This window comes from Capricornis sumatraensis, chromosome 2, assembly GCF_032405125.1.
Source record: "Capricornis sumatraensis isolate serow.1 chromosome 2, serow.2, whole genome shotgun sequence".
Taxonomy (NCBI): Eukaryota; Metazoa; Chordata; class Mammalia; order Artiodactyla; family Bovidae; genus Capricornis; species Capricornis sumatraensis.
The window spans coordinates 213,518,866-213,536,135 of NC_091070.1; the positions used below are offsets into that span (position 1 = coordinate 213,518,866).

The window sequence follows — 17,270 nt, forward strand, 5'->3', positions numbered from 1 at the left end:
TCATTCTGACCCTAACCAACATCTCCAGACATGTCTGAAAGCCAGATTTCTCAAAATTTTACCCAAGTTGGAAATACAGGGAATAACAGCATTATTCCTAGAAAATTCTAAAGATTCAGTTTGTGTATATGTACTTGTGTGTTTTTAAAATGCCATTTTTAAAAAGGAGAACAGTGAGGGAGATCTGTTTGATGTTAAAACATGTTCCGAATTAGTGCTTTAGAATTCTTTTTTTTTGTGGCCTAGAATTCTTTAATGAAGTGATAGTTTAAATGGAATACCACCATGTGACCTGAGCAGCTCTGGTGGAGGTGGGATAGAAACCAAGAACTCTGTCTGCCCAGCTCTTCCTCCCTTTTCCCTGGGCCAGTTACCTCCCCCCACCCCATCCTTGGCTCCCAGAGGAGTCCCCAGGATTACCGATCAAAGTCAGTAGGCTGCAACACCATCCTTGCAACAGTGAGATGTGTCAGTGTGTGAACGTGGCATTGCCTAGTACATGAGGAGCTCCAGAGTTTTTGTTGAATGAGTGATACAGATTCTGGCAAGAAATTCTATCATATCTGAGATGGGCTTGTGCAAGGAACTAGTTCAAAAGAGTTGTGGGAAAAAAAGAGCAAGTGCAGTTGAGTGACACTGAATAGCAATATGGAAAAAGGTGAACTTATTTCCACCACATATTTTAAAAAAAATTTCAGTTGAAGTAAGGAATTAAAAAGATATGACAATGACCCTCCAAAACCTTGTTTATAACATAGCTTTTAAAAGAGTGGGAAACTGATTTAAATGAGCAACTAATTGCTCACAAGTAAATACCGATGACAAATTTTTAACTAAGGTAAGCCAAAAAATTTACAAAGAAAAGATGAAAAATAGAGCAATACAAAACTATAAAGCATTTTATAATAAAATCTAGCCTACCTAGGGTGAAAACAACAGAATGAGGGGAAAAAACCCACAACACATAAATTAAATAAAAATCAAGGCAATAAGTAAAGAGTTTATGCCAATGTATAAAAATAACAACAAAATTCCCACCCGAAGACCGACAGTGGACATGAAATTTCTAGGGAAAGAAATACAGTAAAAACCAACCACACAGAAAAACACTTAGGCATTAGAAGTTAAAGATGTGCAAATCAATCCATCAGTATTGAAATGCACTGTTACATCCACTGAAAGAGTGAGGGTAGAGAACTACAGAATTCAAATAGCACAGATGATGAGCAGGCTGGAATAGTGCCCAAGGCCACCATCACTCAAGGGCTTAGCAATATCGATCAAGAGCCATTATCTCTGGTTGGCTTGAAACTGTAATTGAAAATAAGTAAAGAAGAAATAGCGAGGACATGGAAGCACCCTAGATGTTCATCGAGAGATGAACGGATAAAGAAGTTTGGGTACATATACACAGTGGAATATTACTCAGCCACAAAAAGGAACCGCTTTGACTCAGGTCTAATGAGGTGGATAAACCCAGAGCCTATTGTACCGAGTGAAGTAAGTCAGAAAGAGAAAGACAAATATGAACACGTGTATATGGAATCTAGAAAGCTGGTATTGACGAACCTATCTGCAGGGCAGCAGCGGAGACGCAGACGTGGAGAAAAGACTTGTGGACACGATGAGGGAAGGAGGCGGGGGGCGAGTGGAGAGAGCATCAGGGAAGCATACGCATCACTGAATGTACAATTGGATAGCCCGTGAAAATTCGCTGTGTGTCACAGGGAGCTCAAACCCAGGGCTCTGTGCGAGGGGTGGGATGGGGTGGGACGTGGGAGGGAGGTTCAAGAGGGAGGGGACATACCCATACCAATGCCTGATCCATGTTGATATGTGGCAGAAACCAACACAATATTGTAAAGCAATTATCCTCCAATTAAAAATAATTTTTTAAGTTGAAAAATAAAAGAAAATAAAGAAAAGCGATATGAACAAAGCTGTTCACAGCAGCCTTTACTTATAGTTACCAAAATCTCAAAATAACCCAAATATCCAGCAATTGATTTTGGCACATTTACTTGATAGAATATTTGGAAGCCACTAAGAATGTTAAATGTATAAAAAACATGAACAGTTTTTGATGAAATAATAGATGAAAAATAGAACTCAAAATTGTCTGCTCATCCCGTCCAAAGCAATGGGAAAATAGAAGATGAGATGGGAACAAAGAATCAATCAAGTCCTAGTATCGTCATTGAGTCAGACAACGACAGACCTCCCTGGGGCGTCCACCTCAGCTGCTAGGAGGGGATCTGAACCAGAAAGCACAGACTGGCCCCACTGAAAGACCTTGGGGCGCAAAACGAAAATGCAGATTCCAGACCAAATCAGGTTGGGGCCCAGACATTTGCATTTTTAACACTCAGTGAGGGTGTGATTCTTATAAACACTCAAGTTGGGGACCGTGGATTACTAAATTATTGCTAAGTCGTTTTGGGTTGCTGGATTCAGAGTTTCTACAGGCTTACGCAGTCGAGTACGGCTAAACAGAGGTGAATCAGATTATCGCATCACGGCTCCAGTGTGGTCCTGGTGGGGCCCAGGCAGGAGTGGGGGGCTCTGGCAGGCCTGGATCCTTGCCTGGGCTTGTCCTCTTCCAGAGTGCATGTGAGCACACCGTGTGTCCAGCTGGAGCCTGTGTGCACGATGCCGTGCTGGTCCTCACTAACGCTCGGCCTTCATCCTGTCTCCCGCCCCAGCGAAGTCATCCGGGCCCTCCCTACTCTGGAGTCTCTGCAGAGGCTGTTTGACCAGCAGCTGTCCCCCGGCCTGCGTCCACGGCCTCAGGTAAAGACGCTGGGAGCTGATGAAACAGGTGCGGGAGGGGCTTGGGGGGGTGGTTTGGGGGAGGTGGGGAGAAGAGGAAACCAACGTCCCAGGGACTTTGCTGGACCCCCACCTCTAGGGCGAAGGAGCCTCAAGATCCTGCCCCTCAGTCAGGTTTATGCCTCCTGCCCCCACTGAATTTTGGTTTGAGAAACTGCCAGCAAAACTCCTTATTAGCGCTGAATAAAAGAGACAAGGCAGGGCCCTTTCTCATCAGAAACTGACAAAAACTGGAGGTGCCTAATGGTTTGGTCCCACCTCTTACCCCAGGAAGAGCAGGGGAAGGTGGGCCCCCTGAGACACACACACAGACACACACACACACACACACACACACACTGGGAGCCAAGGCCTGCCAAGTTGTCTGTGTCACAGAAAGTGTCCCCAGCAAAGCTAAGAACAGAATTAACATGTTTAGAAGGCAAACCCTACCACCCATGATTAAGTAAAAGCAACCAAAATGTTTAAATGGGGAGAGGATTTTTAAAAGGCTGTTTTACTGAAGAGGGACTGGGAATTGCCAGGATACCCTTGAAGAGATGTTAGTAACACCTCATTAGTAGCCAAAAATGAGCTGCAAAGCTCCGCTTGCCTCTCCGATGGGCAAATTTAATTGGTGAAGTCAGGACTTGGCTCCAACACAGAGGTCAGGACTCCTGGGTTCATCGCTCACAGTTGTGAGTGCAAATGGGTTTTTGAAATGCAGTTTAGCCGTTTGCATGAAAATGTTAAATGCTCAGCATCCTGCAAGCAAGCCAGTTACCTGTAGGCAGCTGCCTTAGGGTCTACACATTTGCACAGATGTTGGCAAAGGTGTTTATTGTAGCTTTGTCTCTAAAAGCAAGAAGTAGGATGCAGAATTCTGAACTAAGGTGGATGCATTGATGTAGAAAGATCTTCAAGGTATACTGTTGGGTGGAAAAAGCAAAGAGTTGAACAATGTATAAACTAGGGTGTAAGTCTGCACATGGAAACTGTACCAGGTGTGTTTATACCCAAAAGGTCACCACAAGGAGGGGATGGAATGGAGTCGAAGCGACCTGGGTCACGTTTGCCCAGATGGTTTTTTGGAGTTTTTTTGCTGAGAAAATGTTTTTGTATTCTGTTTGTACAACTTAAAAATTCATCAGGGGGAATAAAGAAGGCAAGCAAATGTAATTTTGCTTTCCTCAAGTGAATGATGTGTTCGTTTCTGGGACAGTAAAAGCGAAATCTAGACAAAACAGGAGCCCTACCAGACAGTAAAATTTAAATAGTTTGACAATAAGAACACACTCCCAAACCTTTGAAGTCAATTAGAAGAGGGAGAAGCTTCCAGATAATCTGAGAGCAGTCACTCCCCAGCGTGCTGCCCCGAGTGTCTCGGCCACCGTGTTTGCATTTGGTGGCAGGTCAGAGCAGTGACAGGATGGGGGTGACGTCAGGATGTAGAGAAAGGGTGCTGGTTACCACCCTCCTGCCTGAGGGTTCTGGTTACCACCCTCCTGACTTGAAAAACCAGAGACTGTGTTGATGCCTTCAGAAATTTCACAAATGGAAAAGGGAGTTCCGAGGCCGCCCGGGGTATAGGGAAGAACCCTGAGCCGTGCATCATAAACATCCAAGTTCAACAGATGACTATGCTCCCACCCTTGCTTTCCTCATCTGTGAAATGGGCATAGTTCTATCTGCCACTGCAGGGTTATGTGAGGGAGTAAGTGAGACTGCTTGGGTGGCACTTCTGGACGTGGCAGCCTCTTGCCAGCACAAGGCCCTGTCCCTCAGGTCAGCGAGACAGGATGGGGACCCCTGCGTGGAGTGCATCTGAGAAGATGCTGGGAGGTGTAAAGTGCAGCATTAGCAGAATGTGAGGTCTGGGGAGAGCCCTGGGTCTGCCCTACGTGAGAATGGAGAGTTGTTAACCTTGGAGCCCACATCCTCTGAAGTTCAACTGAAAAGCTCAGTGAAATAACTGGGTCAGCTTCTGTAAAGCCACAGGTGGCACTCAGACCAGTTCACCCACATTGAGACTGAGTTGTGGATTTTGACCTCAACCTCAATGCTAGTGACATTTGGGGCTGGGTCATTTTCTGTCGTGGGGGACTGTTCTGTGCAGTATAGGATGCTAATACTTCCTGGCCTCTACCCACTAGATGTCTTTAGCATCCCCCAAATTTGACAACCCCAAAATGTTCCAGACCTTGCCAGTTGTCACCAGAGGTCAAGAGCTCCACCAGTTGAGACCCAGTGACCCAAATCTCAGGTCAACACCAACAGTGTGGCTTTGGGCAACTGACTCACTGCTCTGACTCAATGTCCCCATCCGAAAACCAAGGACTGGAGGAGTCAGTAGATGAGGAGTGTAGATGAGCGCATACGTCTTAAACATGCCGGGCAGAGCACACCCACCATCTCACCGTCATGTGCATTCAGTTCAGTTCAGTTCAGGCACTCAGTTGTGTGCAACTCTTTGTGACCCCATGAACCGCAGCACACCAGGCTTCCCTGTCCATCACCAACTCCTGGAGCTTGCTCAAACTCATGTCCATTGAGTCAGTGATGCTATTCAACCATCTCATCCTCTATTGTCCCCTTCTCCTGCCTTCAGTCTTTCCCAGCATCAGGATCTTTTCCAGTGAGTCAGTTCTTCACATCAGGTGGCCAAAGTATTGGAGTTTCAGCTTCAACATCAGTCCCTCCAATGAATATTCAAGACTGATCTCCTTTAGGATGGACTGGTTGGATCTCCTCGCAGTCCAAGGAACTCTCAAGAGTCTTCTCCAACACCACAGTTTAAAAGCATCAATTCTTTGGCACTTAGCTTTCCTTATAGCCCAACTCTCACATCCATACATGACTACTGGAAAAACCATAGCTTTGACTAGACTGACCTATGTTGGCAAAGTAACGTCTCTGCTTGTTAATATGCTCTCTAGGTTGGTCATAGCTTTTCTTCCAAGGAGTAAGCATCTTTAAATTTCATGGCTGCAGTCACCATCTGCAGTGATTTTGGAACCCAGAAAATAGGGTCTATCACTGTTTCCACTGTTTCCCCATCTCTTTGCCATGAAGTGATGGGACCAGATGTCATGATCTTAGTTTTCTGAATGTTGAGTTTTAAGCCAACTTTTTCACTCTCCTCTTTTACTTTCATCAAGAGGCTCTTTAGTTCTTCTATTTCTGCCATAAGGGTGGTATCATCTGCATATCTGAGATTATTGATATGTCTTCCGGCAATCTTGATTCCAGCCTGTGCTTCATCCAGCCCAGCACTTTGCATGATATACTCTGCATGTAAGTTAAATAAGCAGGGTGACAATATACAGCCTTGAAGTACTCCTTTCCCGATTTGGAACCAGTCTGTTGGTCCATGTCCAGTTCTAACTGTTGCTTCCTGACCTGCATATAGGTTTCTCAGGAGGCAGGTCAGGTGGTCTGGTATTCCCATCTCTTGAAGAATTTTCCAGTTTGTTGTGATCCACACAGTCAAAGACTTTGGCGTAGTCAATAAAGTGGAAGTAGATGTTTTTCTGGAATGCTCTTGCTTTTTCAATGATCCAGTGGATGTTGGCAACTTGATCTCTGGTTCCTCTGCCTTTTCTAAATCCTGTTTAACATCTGGAAGTTCACGGTTCACATACTGTTGTGCATTCTTCTACCTAACACGGTAGTACAGGCAAAACTCCTTTCTTTAATAACTTTTGTTCCAAGAACTGACTCCACTTTGTTGATAGCTTCATTTCTACTTTGTACATCTTTGCCCCAAAAGACACAGATTCCAAGAGAGTGGGGAAGACACCATCTTACCACCAGGTGATGATGACCAGGGTGAAGATCCAGAGTGTCTAGGGGAGGAGGAGGGGGCTTGAATCTGCTTATCGTCTTGACTCTTTTTGAGAAAAACAAGAGATCCCCCTAAAACAAGGGATCCTGTACTGTCCCACCTGCTCTCCTGCTCCATCCTTACCTGCATCTCAGCTCCACTCCAGCAAGCCCGTCCCTTGATCAATAATAACTGTAGCCTGATTGGGAGCTTTATCAAGGAGCAAGGGCCAAACCAAAAAGAATTACAGAAAGTTTTGACAAGTATCAACTGCCATGATGATGGTGGTGATGGCTGTGGTGGGGGGTGGTTGTAGTGGCCGTGCTGCTGATGGTTAGAAATGATGGTGATCAGTGATGGCAGAAGGAATGTACTGAAGTCGCTGGTGGGGGACTTCCCTGGTAGTCCAGTGGCTAAGACTCTGCACTCCTATTTCCAACATCAATCCCTGGTCAAGGAACTAGGTCCCGCCTGCCGCAACTAAGCGTTCTCATGCTGCAACTAAAATACCCCGCAGGCTGCAAGATCCCACATACTGCAACTAATACCTGGTGCAGCCAAATAAATAAATAAAAATAGTTTTAAAAGATAAAGTGGTCAATGGAAAAAAGTGAAAGTGTTAGTTGCTCAGTCGTGTCTGATTCTTTGTGACCCTAGGGACTATAACCCACCAGGCTCCTGTGTCCCTGGGCTTCTCCAGGCAAGAATACTGGAGTGGGTAGCCATTCCCCTCTCCAGGGGAAACTGAGGTCAGAAGTCTGTGTGACCTGGCTGACTTATTGGGGGGTGGGTGGTGGTAAAGGGCAGCACCTAGTTGGTGATCACCCTCGTTCTACCCTGCTTAGTGTTTGGAATAGTCCAGTCTGGTTTTCTCGTCCTTCTGGAGGGTGGGGATGGTGTCCTTTCAGCTCTATACCTCCAGCACCTTGGCACCGTGTCTGGCGCAGAATCGAGGCTTTGTAAAGATCTCTTCTGTGAGTAAATGCTCGAGACTGTGGACTTGGTGCCAAGAAGACATAGTTTCACATCCTGCCGTGCCTTTACCAGCTGTGTGACTTCGGACATGTAATGTCAGCTCTGTGAGCCTCACGCACGCATTGAACAACTTTACTGAGCATCGTCCCTGGCCAAGCCCCCAGGTCGCAGCACTGGACACAGTTCTCCTGGGCCAGCCCTCACGGAGGTTCCGTGCTAGCCGGAGAAGCAGACAAACAAATAGAGAATCAACACGATGGTGATCGAGCAGAGATGTCTTTGGCGCGGGTGGTCAGGGAAGACCTCTTTGTGACTCTGAGACCTGAGTGGCAAGGAAGTGGCCTCCCCTGGTGACATTTGTGTTTCTAGGATTCCTCAGCAAGTGTGGCTCCAGGCCATGGGCAGATCAGAAGGTCGGAGGGGTGTGGCTGGGGCTCAGGAGGGGGTCACACCAAGTCCTTAAGGGTTTGGATCATTGTTTTCTCCTGGTGGCGGGCGAGGAGGTTTGGAGCAGGGCCTGGCTGTGTTTTGGAAGTCCAGCAGCGGTGCCAATAGATGCAGTACACGTAGGAGGGTGGAGATGTTGTGATCCAGGACAGACCTTGAGTTTTGTTTCTGCAACCGAGTAGAGGCGGTGAGAAGCCCTGGGAGAGCAGCAGATTTCGAGGGAAGAGGGAAGGAAGGCGTGCTTTTAGGTCATGGTAATTCTGAGATGACTGCACATATCATATCCCTGACTTCCTTACATGCAAAGAAGGACGGTAATCCTGCTTATGGGGTTGTTTGTGGGGAAACCAGGATGAAGCCTAAAATCCGAACCTAAAAGTAATTTCAAGCTAATCCTATTTTTGCTTCCTGGTTCAACTCATTTTGGCGAAAGGTACCAAACAGTTGCTACCTCTTTAACAAAAACATGCAGGCTCATCTGACAGTACCCGCTTCAGCAAGGATGTACAGTCCAGCCACTTGGAAACACGTTTGGCATCACCTCGTAACCTCTGACCCCAGAAGTTCTTCCCCTAGCTTGTCCCTTGGCCCAGAGATGCTCTGGAAGTATATTTTTAGGCTCAGCCTGACGCCTCTCACCACTGGCCCTCAGCAGCCCATCCTTACCTGCTCTTTCTCTCGCATCCCAGGTGCCTGGTGAGGCCAGTCCCATCAACATGGTGGCCAAGCTCAGCCAACTGACAAGTCTCCTGTCGTCTATTGAAGACAAGGTGTGTGGGGGGAGTCCTGCTGCTTCCCTGGGCTTCTCTGTGGTCCCCTCTTCCCTCGGAGAATGCCCAGGTGTCCCCGTGACCCTGTCCCTGCCCGGACTGGCTTCTCATCACCTCCCAACCTGAAGCCTCACGCGTTTCCGCCCACAGGTCAAGGCCTTGCTGCACGAGGGTCCGGAGTCTCCCCACCGGCGCTCACTCATCCCTCCGGTCACCTTTGAGGTTCGTGTCCATGGACTTGCGCTCCACACGCGGGGGGTTGGCTGGCCTTCTGGTCCCAGTGGAAGGAGGGCTCTGGGCTCAGCAGGGAGCCCGATGGGTGACTGAGATTGGAAGTCAGCAGAACCGACTCCCTGGAATGATGATGAAACGTTAAGACAGGTGCCCTGGTGACTCTGTGGAGCCTTCTTCATGGGGAGGATCCCATGGGAAGAGCTTCTCATTGACCCAAGACACCAAAACTTCATCCTTCTCCAAGTGAGGGCAGTGAGTGTCATCAAACAGGCAGCCCTCTGAATAGGCTGCAAAATAGTGCCTCGAGGTAGGGGTTAGGGGAGAGAAGGGATTCCTATGATTTCCCTGGAAGTGACTGAGTTAGACTCTCCAGGCCCAGAAATTTGCTTTTCTTGTATTCCCCCAACATTGTGGAGCATCTCGGCCTGTACTGCTTCCACATTCAAAAACAGGATGGGATGCCCACCCCCACGTCCTTCTGAGCCCCAATGAAAATTCTGTATTAAGATGCATTGCCGGGACTTCCCTGGTGGTCCACTGGTTAAGATTCTGTGCTTATACTACAGGGGGTGAGGCTTCTACCTCTGGTTGGGGAGCTAAGATTCCCCATGTGTGTGTACAAATGTCTGCTTAGTGCTGTCAGACTCTTTGGGACCCCATAAGCCCTCCAGACTCCTCCATCCATGGGATTCTCCAGGCAAGAGTACTGAAGTAGGTTGCCATTCCCTTCTCCAGGGGATCTTTCCAACCCAGGGATTGAACCCAGGTCTCCTGCATTGCAGGCAGATTCTTTACTGTCTGAGCTACTAGGGAAGCCCAGATCCACATACCTCATGGTAAAAATAATAATAATAAAATAAAAACAAAATGTACAGAGCCAAGAGATACTGCTTATAGTTGAAAGGGAAAAAAGAAGATGCGTGTCCATATTCTGAGTGCCTAGACAATTGTCTTCTTCCTAATTGTTATCAGTAAAAATTCATATATTGGTTGTAACAAGGCCTGGGAGCTTCAATCTATTACTAAAATCCTCTGTGGAAGAAGGTGACTCATCAGATTTCTGAGTGTTGTCAGATTAGACAGTGAATAAAGCATCTGCTAGTAGCTCATCCTTCTCCTCCACCAAACCTGTTAGCAGAACAGCTGATGTGCACACAGCAGAGAGCTGGGCTCCTTCCACATTTTAGCGATTCTCAGGAACTGCCAGCGAAAACTCCCTCTGGGGCAAAGGAGGCTCAGAGATAGAGACCAGAGGTCCCACGGGCCGCCCGGTCACATGGACGAGGGGCTCAGGGACGGCGCTGAGAAAGCACTGAGAAGGGATGACCAGCGCCTTTCTTCCCCTTCCTTCCTCTTCCTTCTTTCCACAGGTGAAGGCAGAATCTCTGGGGATTCCTCAGAAACTGCAGCTCAAGGTCGATGTCGAGTCTGGGAAACTGATCGTTAAGAAGTCCAAGGACAGCTCTGAGGACAAGTTCTACACCCACAAGAAAAGTAAGGCCCTCGCGTCCGTAAAGTCCTCATTCTGCTGATAGCCTTACTGTGGCTGCCAGCTATGCGGAGCAGGCTGTCAGGAAAGCCAGTCTTGCCAGGAGCCTTCCACCCTCTGCTGGGGTACCTCCCAGCCCCCGCCCTGCCTGTGGTGCCCCTCCAGTTCTCAGGCTCCCCTCCTATGCCCCCTGCACCTTGAGGCCTGCCCCAGACGCTCCGCCTGCTTCCTCCCACTCTGGGGAACGAGCTTACGCTTGGCCCTGGATGGCGGTTCTGCATATGTACGTGCTCTCCCTATTAGGAGGAGGGCTGATGTGTGTGGTCATCCTTGTGCTCGGTTCAGGCCTTGCTGATCAAATCAGGGTAGCATATCCCTAGTGTAGCACAGACACAGTTCAGCCTGGCATTAATGTCATGGGCTCTAAATTCAGACTGGACATTCCCAGCTCTGCCACTTAGCACCTGTGTGACCTTGCACATGACCCTTAACCTTCCTGGGCCTCAGTTTCCTCATCTGTAAAATGGGGATGATGAGGTCCCCGTGAACTAATCTACATGTAAGGCTCCTTAGGAAAGCCTAGCACATAGGAGTTAACTCTGGGCAACCAAGGCTTTGCATTTCAAAGTCTCATCAGTAAAATGGAAAATATTCCCACACCAAAGGCTTATGGAGAAGCTGCTGTGGGCCAAGCACTGGGGATCCTGGGCAAGCAGGACAGTCAAAGACTGCCCATGTGGAATTTACATCCCATTGCATGGAGTGGCCAATAAGTATGTCAGTAGGATGATTTCAGCTATTACCGAATGCTGGAAGCCACAGGTGAGGGATGGAGAATAACTGGGGGTAGGAGGCAATTTGAGGGGCAGAATCTGGAGTTGGCAGCCTTGTCAGTGAGGATAGAAAGTGGGAGCCAGCAGTGTGGCAAGGTCAGGGAAAGAGAAAGGCTAGAGAGAGGTTCTTGGGGGCGGTACCCCTGAAGGGCAACTGAATTTTGGGCGACAACAGAGCACAGTGGTGGAAAATGCTCTGATATGGCCCTGACATCATTGCTTGGGCTCAGCTCTGCCTGCTGGGGAGGGGGCAGCTCCAAGCCTCAGTTTCTCCATCTGTACAATGTGGGCGAGACCATGTATCATCATAGCATGGTACTTTCTGAGCCCCATTTCCTTACTTGATATTGGTTTATCCTCACAAGGCTGACAGATTCCCCAAGACAGTAATAAGCACCAGAGACTCATCCCTTAAATAAATTTCCACCATAACACAACAGTTTGTGTTCCAGTTCAGGTTTTCAAACCACTGAAGACAAAGTCCCTCTGGTCCATAAACAGTGTTTTTTTTATCCTTCAGGGATTCAAAATCTGTTTAGTAGCATATAACTAGGGATGCCAGATTTAGCAAATAAAAATACAGGATACCCAGTTAAACTTGAATTTCAGATAAACAATGAAAAATTTTAGTATAAGTATGTCCCATGCAATACGTGGAACATACTTATAAAGGTATGCTTTTCTCTGAAAAGGAAGCCCAGGCAATCCCAGGCACAATCAGCATCTTTTGTTGTTAATAAAGTGGTATGAGAAGACAAAGAACAGAGAAGAAAGCAGAAAACATCACATGAGTTTTGTAAAGAGTAATTGTGCTTAGTTGCTTGGTCATGTCCGACACTTTGAGACCCCATGGGCTGTACCCCACCAGGCTCCTCTGCCCATGGGGATTCTCCAGGCGAAAATACTGGAGTGGGTTGCCATTTCCTTCTCCAGGGGATCTCCCCAACCCAGGGATTGAACCCTGGTCTCCCACATTGCAGGTGGATTCTTTACCGTCTGAGCCACCAGGGAAGCCCTTGCAAAGAGTAAAGGGAAATATTTTTTCATTAAACTTGGGTTGTAGTTATACACATATGCACATACATATGGTCACTGTATACATGTGGTTACATGAAAACCCTTTTCTTGCTGTCTGGAAGTGGGGGATTCTTATCTGGTTCTGCTAGAGGCCTGGCTTGTGGGATAGGTAGAATGTTCTGGAGACAGGTTCTAGTTGGAGACCATGACTGATGGCCAGAGTTGAGAATTGGGGAAATCCCGCCTCACTAGCCTTGTGAAGCAGGTGCCTGTTGGGAGCGTGGGCTCCACGCTGTCTGACCTCTGCTATTTAGCCCTGAACTGAAGTGACCTTGAGAGATTGTCCTGGGTCAGCACCACCTGCCCTGAAGGTCTTGCCAGCAAAGATGGCAGACAGGAGCATGTCACAGCATGTCCCACATGGGTCTCTAGGGGAAGCAAGTCACAGCCTCGCTTCATTGAGAACACTGGCCTGAGCTGAGCTTTCAGAGGGCAGATATTTGGCCTGACAGCCAAGCCCTGCAGATTCCTCCCATTGCCCCCAAGAAACCCTAGAGCTGGACCTCCATGGGAGATTGTATGTTCAGCAAAAACTTGATGCCAGACGCTCTGCTGGGAACAGTAGGACAAAGGATAAGAATTGCATAGGCTCCGAGGCTAGACTGCCCAGGTTCAGATCTAGGCTCTGCCACTTCCTTGCTGTATCATGTTGGCCTAGTGGCTTAACTGCTCTGTGCCTCCATTTTCTCATCTGTGAATTGGGAATAATAATAATGTTTCATAGGCTTGTCATGAGTAGACAAGCTAATGCATGTGAGAGTACCTCCCTGTGCCTAACAGCAGCACTGGCCCCACAGCAAAGTGTCCAGGCAGAGGCCAGGGGACCAGGGTTGCCCCGTATGCGTCTGCCCTGTCCTGCAACCTGCTCCTGAGTCCCACCTGGGCTGAGGCACCAAAGTCCAAGGGATGCTCTCAGGGCGGCAAGGGGACAGAAGTCTGGGGACCAGGCCTGTGCAGGAGGTGGGATACAGCCTGGAGAAGCAGGTAGATAGAGTAGGGAGGTGTCAGAAGCCCAGCCTGAAGTCGCAGGTCAGCTGCTTGTGAGCTTGATCTAGAGCCCTCTTAGCAAGGAATGTGCAGGTTATCTAGGACCAAGCAGATTGGAACTATGAATAATGAGCTACTGCACAAATGGAGTGCGGAGGGCCCACCCCAAATCCTGATGGAGAGACAGCTGATTGAAATTGCCAAGAACTACAGTGTGCCCATGACTCCGTGATCATGGTAGGAGCTCCTCCTGGAGTAGAGACAGAGCAGTGTCCTCAGTTTACTATTCTGTCAAATGGGTATAGTCCTGTAGGGCGGCCATGAGTCTTAAGTAAACATCAAAGCACACAGTGCCTAGCATCTAGCAGATGCTCAGTGAAATTGACTGTTACCACCATCCCCTGGAGGAGAACATGGCAATCCACTCTGGTATTCTTGCCTGGAGAATCCCATGGACAGAGGAACCTGGCAGGTTACATACAGTGCATGGTGTTGAAAAGAGTCGGACATGACTGAAGCACCTGAGCATGAGCACGATCATCATGGTATAATTATCCCTCCAAGGCAGCTCTGAGGGAGGCAGTGAGCAGTGAGGAGGACACAGCAGGGAAGGAAGCCCCTAAACACTGGAGTGTGGCAGGCTGTCACACTCACAGAGTTGGGGTCACAGGGCAGGGGCGGGAGAACCAGGGACTTACTGAAGGCGTGAGCAGGGAGGACTCTTGAGAGATCAGCTTAGAACACTAAGTTCCTCTTCACTGTCTTGGAGACTGACTTACAACTGAAAGGGGTGGACCCAACTTTGATAAGAGGAAACGGAAGCCTCAGATGAGTAAGGAGAGTGTCAGAGAGTGCCCGCTTGCTTGAGGTTTCTGAATTGAAAGAAATGCCTGTCAGGATTCTGAGAAGCACTGGGAATTCTTGTCAGTTGATTCAATGGACATTTTTCTTTTGAACATCTCCTGTGGGCCAGCCCTGAGTTTAGCCCTCCCTCCAAGTATCTGTGGTTTAGGAGGGAAAGCTGACGTGAGCAATGTATTACAACATCTGTCAGATGTGAGCTTAGCCCTGGAGGAGGACTGATTAGCTCTGTTGTAAGGTGGTGCAGGGATGCCTCCCACCACAGAGGTGGCTCTGTCTGGGGCTTTGAAGGCTGAATAGGAGTTCAAGTATGTGGTAGGGGAGGGCACTTGGACTCAGAGGATGGCATGTGCAAGGAATGCAGCAGGATGTTAGGGAAATCAAATGTCACTTGTGGCCCTGGAGGGAAGAGCAGTGGGGCATGGGATCCCAGATGTGGGCAGGGCCTTGAATGCAGAGTAAGAGTTGGAGATGTTCTCCTGAGGGCTGGGGAGCATGGACGGGTTTACCATCTCAGGGGTGAGTGTACACTTTTGTGGGTTGTGGACACTGGCGAGGTGCCATGAGATCCTGGAGTGGGGATAGAGCCGAGCTGGAGATGAGTGACCCTGAGAAAACCCAGCTAGAGTCCAGAATGAGCTGCTGTGGTGTGGGTCTGTGAGCCCTTAAAAGAGAAGCACAGATGCCCAGGGCCTGCCAGCCAGCTGTCTGCTGCCTCACCAGCCTGGCTCCTGTCTTCCCTCAGTGTCGACGGGGCCTGTCTCATCCTGTCACGGCACCTGTCATATCAGAACACAATTACCTGTTCACAAGTCCCCTCCCCCAAAGAGCGGGGTCTTCCCCTCACTCACCCTGCTATCCACAAGTTCTTGCACAGGACCTGGTTTTCAGTAGGTGCATGCTCAGTGATTGCCAGTTGAGCCCTTGTAATGTCACTTATAAATTCCTGACCCCCTCCACCATCAATGCAGGCTCCGCAGGGCCCAGGAGGGCGGGGTGGGTGGTCTTTGTCCACTGCTAAATTCCCAAAGTCTAGAACAGTGCTTGGCACAGAGTACGTGATCAATAAACACATACTGAGTGCATGAATGAATGAATGACTGTGAGGTCAGTGAAAGAACACAGTTCACATGGCTGTGTGTTTAGGTGGCTTCTTTGCAGCAGGTACTGGCTAGGCATTGTGCCTCAGGGACAAAGGGCCTCTGGGTAAACCACATTCACGTCCGCGGCCGATAATGGTATGACCCTGAGCGAGTGACTGAACTACTCCAAGCCTCCATGTTCACGTCTGTAAAATGGATTCTTATAGGGCTGCTGTGAGGGTCGGTGGATGAGGCATGTCCTTAGCAGTCCTGACACACAGTCAGATTCCAATCGTGGTTATTATTGTAAAGTGCTGCCCTCTTGGAGAAAATCTCTGACTGCAGGTGTTGGAGCTTTCTTGCCTTGTTCTGGTCACCACGTTCCTTAGTAGCTTTGGCATCAAGGTCTCCCACACGTAGGAAAGGCCAGCTGCCATGTAAGGAAATCATAATGTTCTCACTCACTGAGCAGCTACAACCTGCTGAGTGCTGGGGGTGTGTAGCTGAGCTAGCCCGGTGTGCTCTTAGCCCCAAGGGAGGTTACATCCAAGGAAGGGTCAGGGAGAGAAAGAAACAAGTACACAAACCAGGAAGGCACCAGGGAGTGGTAAACTCTCGTCTGGCAACTTGAATAGGAGGACATGCCAGTCATGGAGGAAATGACAAAATGCCATTGGAGTTGACAGCTGAGCATCAAGAAGATACTGGCTATGCAAAAACCAGGAGCAGAGGCCCTTGGGCAGAGGTTTCAAGGAGTGAGCAAGTTCCAAGTGTGAGGAGGAGGGGAGGCTGGAGCACAGGTGCTGCAGAGATTGGGCACCAGTCACGGGGCCTTGGTGACCCAGGATGTTCTCTAAGTGCAGGGAGCCACCCGTGCTTGGTCACTCAGTCGTGTCCGACTCTTTGCAACCCCACGGAGTGTAGTCTGACAGGCTCCTCTGTCCATGGGGAGTCTCAAGGCAAGAATGATGTAGTGGGTTGCCATGTCCCACTCCAGGGGATCTTTCTGACCCAGGGATCAAGCACAAGTCTCCCGCATTGCAGGCATTAAAGAAGTTTTAAGCAGGAGCATGGTGTGATCTGCCTTTACAACGAACTCTAGCTGCTGTGCTGAGGACAAGTGATGGCAGGAGGCAGGCAGACATGCAGAGACCAGTTAAAGGGCTGTGACAGCAGCCAGGCAAGAAGTGGTGGTGGCTGGAGATGGGGAAAAACGGACAGACTGGGAATGTTCTGGAGGTGTGCTCAGTCACTCAGCCGTGTCCACCCCGTGGACTGGGGCCTGCATCTGTCCATAGGATTCTCCAGGCAAGAATACTGGAGTTGGTAGTCATTCCTTCTCCACAGGATCTTCCCAATCCAGAAATAGAACCCAGGCCTTCTGCATTGCAGGCAGATTCTTTACCATCTGAGCCAACCAGGGAAACCGAAAAGTGACAATGTTAGTCGCTCAGTCCTATCCAATTCTTTGTGACCCCATAGACTGTAGCCCACCAGGCTCCTCTGTTCATGGAATTCTCCAGGCAAGAATACTGGAGTGGGTAACCATTCCTTCTCCAGGGGATCTTCCCAACCCAGGGACTGAACCTGGGTCTCCTACATTGCAGGCCCATTCTTCACTGTCTGAGCTACCAGGGAAGCTTGTGATCTACAGGTTCTGGAGGTAGACCTGCCCATACCTACTAATAGATGAGATGGAGAGGGACAAGGGGAAGAACCAACAAGATTCTCTTTAACTAGGTGTGGGAACAAGTGGGCCACTTACTGAACCTGCTAACATTCATATCAGTATTAATAATACTAATCGGGACTTCCCTGATAGCTCAGCTGGTAAAGAATCTGTCTGCAATGCAGGAGACCCTGGTTCGATTCCTGGGTCAGGAA

At 48.8% G+C, this 17,270-nt stretch overlaps 1 protein-coding gene across 1 annotated transcript in view; it reads left to right on the forward strand.

Moving 5' to 3' along the window:
- The window catches only part of INPP5D (inositol polyphosphate-5-phosphatase D), a 138,345-nt gene that overhangs the window by 72,693 nt on the left and 48,382 nt on the right, over positions 1 to 17,270 (forward strand). The window contains exons 6-9 of the mRNA XM_068964154.1: positions 2,703 to 2,790; positions 8,743 to 8,823; positions 8,974 to 9,045; positions 10,428 to 10,551. Of these exons, the coding sequence (XP_068820255.1) occupies positions 2,703 to 2,790; positions 8,743 to 8,823; positions 8,974 to 9,045; positions 10,428 to 10,551 (365 nt within the window). The remainder of the gene's footprint in view (positions 1 to 2,702; positions 2,791 to 8,742; positions 8,824 to 8,973; positions 9,046 to 10,427; positions 10,552 to 17,270) is intronic.